We start from the raw sequence: 1553 nt of genomic DNA on the forward strand, positions 1-1553 counted from the left end.
CTCTCTCTCTCTCTCTCTCTCTCTCACTCCCTCACTTTCTCATGTTCTCCTTCCTGCACTGCTCTCTTCTGTTCCTCTCCAGAAGAAAAATCATCTCCTTCAGTCCAGAGGAAAAAATCATCTCCTTCAGTCCATTGGAAAAATCATCTCCTTCAGTTCAGAAAAAAAATCATCTCCTTCAGTTCAGAAAAAAAATCATCTCCTTCAGTTCAGAAAAAAACCCATCATACTAACAGTACATTAGCCGATCTAGGTGTCATCCATCATCATCCAGTGCCAGATCTCCGACAGACATCAGCGATCATGGTTCTCCATTCATTCCTTTGCTCGGATGCTCTCGAAAAAAGCTACGTTTCCCAGATCTTTTCCTGACCCGTTTGTTTAGGTTCCCTAAGTAGGTTGTTTCGGGCCTTATACATGTACTTATAACTCATAACATACTATCACCAATGTCCTCTCTTCTGTTGGAGCCCACAGACCTACCTAACTTGAACTCTACTCTAAATAAACTGGTTTCTTTTCTGTCGTCTGTTACAGGGGTAATTACGTAGGCCAGAAGCCTTACATACGTGGGTTTGGCTGCTCCAATTGTCCAGACGACGCGCAGTACTGTGGTGAAAACTTGTGCTGTAAGTATCATTGACGTTTATTATAGTCCATGATAATAATTGTTATGGATGTTTACGTTATTATGATTATTGTTTGTCATGATGTTGTCTGTCGTGTTATCTATCTGCATCGCAAATGTTATACGGGGTGCCCAATACGGCTGGATCGGGCCGATCGCCCGACTCGATCGCTTGAAATTGAAAACAAACACGTTTGTTGCCCGGTCTGCCGATCCCATCCGTAGTGGGTCCGGCGAGTTCGATTTCCGTGTGTGAAATCTTTCTTTCTTTTTGTATTGTTTTTAAAACTGAGTTATGAGTATCTCTGCCTGTCTGCTTGGATGGTGTACATATCCCATTCAGTCTGGGTTAGCCCTGATAGGCAGGCTCGGAACAGCTCAGCTCTTTTTTTTTTATCAAATTGTTCAAAGGGGGTTTACTATTTAAGCTATTGCTGTTGTACGTGTGTAGTTTATGTTGACTTTTTATGCTGTATATATATTATATTCATGTACACTTGTATCTTGTACAAGATTATATTATTATATAGATATGTTTACATATATATTTGTATTAGATTTATCTTGTTCACTACCGACCATCCTTACGTACACTCAAACCCTAATCCCTCTCCCACAAAAAATGATGTTGTGCATGTACTTGTATCTTTTACAGACCGAACATTTTTGTTCCAATCGGCGCACACTGCACGACCAATGGTGTGGGTACAAGTGCTGTCCTGCGTTCTTCTGCTGCTGCTACAGAGGCGGGCTTAGAGGGCAGATTGTTGCCTTGTTCTTTCCTGCCTGTAAGTTCAATTAAAAATATAGGCTCAGAAAAAGAGTGTAACCCATACTTTTTGTTTTTGTTTGTTTAGTATAGGGTTTTACGGCGCTCGCAACTGCATAAGGTCATATGAGCGCGCGGGACACACCTAATACTTTT

The 1553-nt window shown here is 41.3% G+C and overlaps 1 protein-coding gene across 1 annotated transcript in view; it reads left to right on the forward strand.

Annotated features, from left to right (window-relative positions):
• Window positions 1-1553, forward strand: part of LOC101847839 (GLIPR1-like protein 1) — a gene marked incomplete in the record, with an annotated part of 24527 nt that overhangs the window by 21693 nt on the left and 1281 nt on the right. Inside the window, 2 exon segments of the mRNA XM_013087695.2 lie at window positions 538-629; window positions 1284-1416. Coding sequence (XP_012943149.1) covers window positions 538-629; window positions 1284-1384 — 193 coding nt within the window.

This window comes from Aplysia californica, unplaced genomic scaffold, assembly GCF_000002075.1.
Source record: "Aplysia californica isolate F4 #8 unplaced genomic scaffold, AplCal3.0 scaffold00624, whole genome shotgun sequence".
Taxonomy (NCBI): domain Eukaryota; kingdom Metazoa; phylum Mollusca; class Gastropoda; order Aplysiida; family Aplysiidae; genus Aplysia; species Aplysia californica.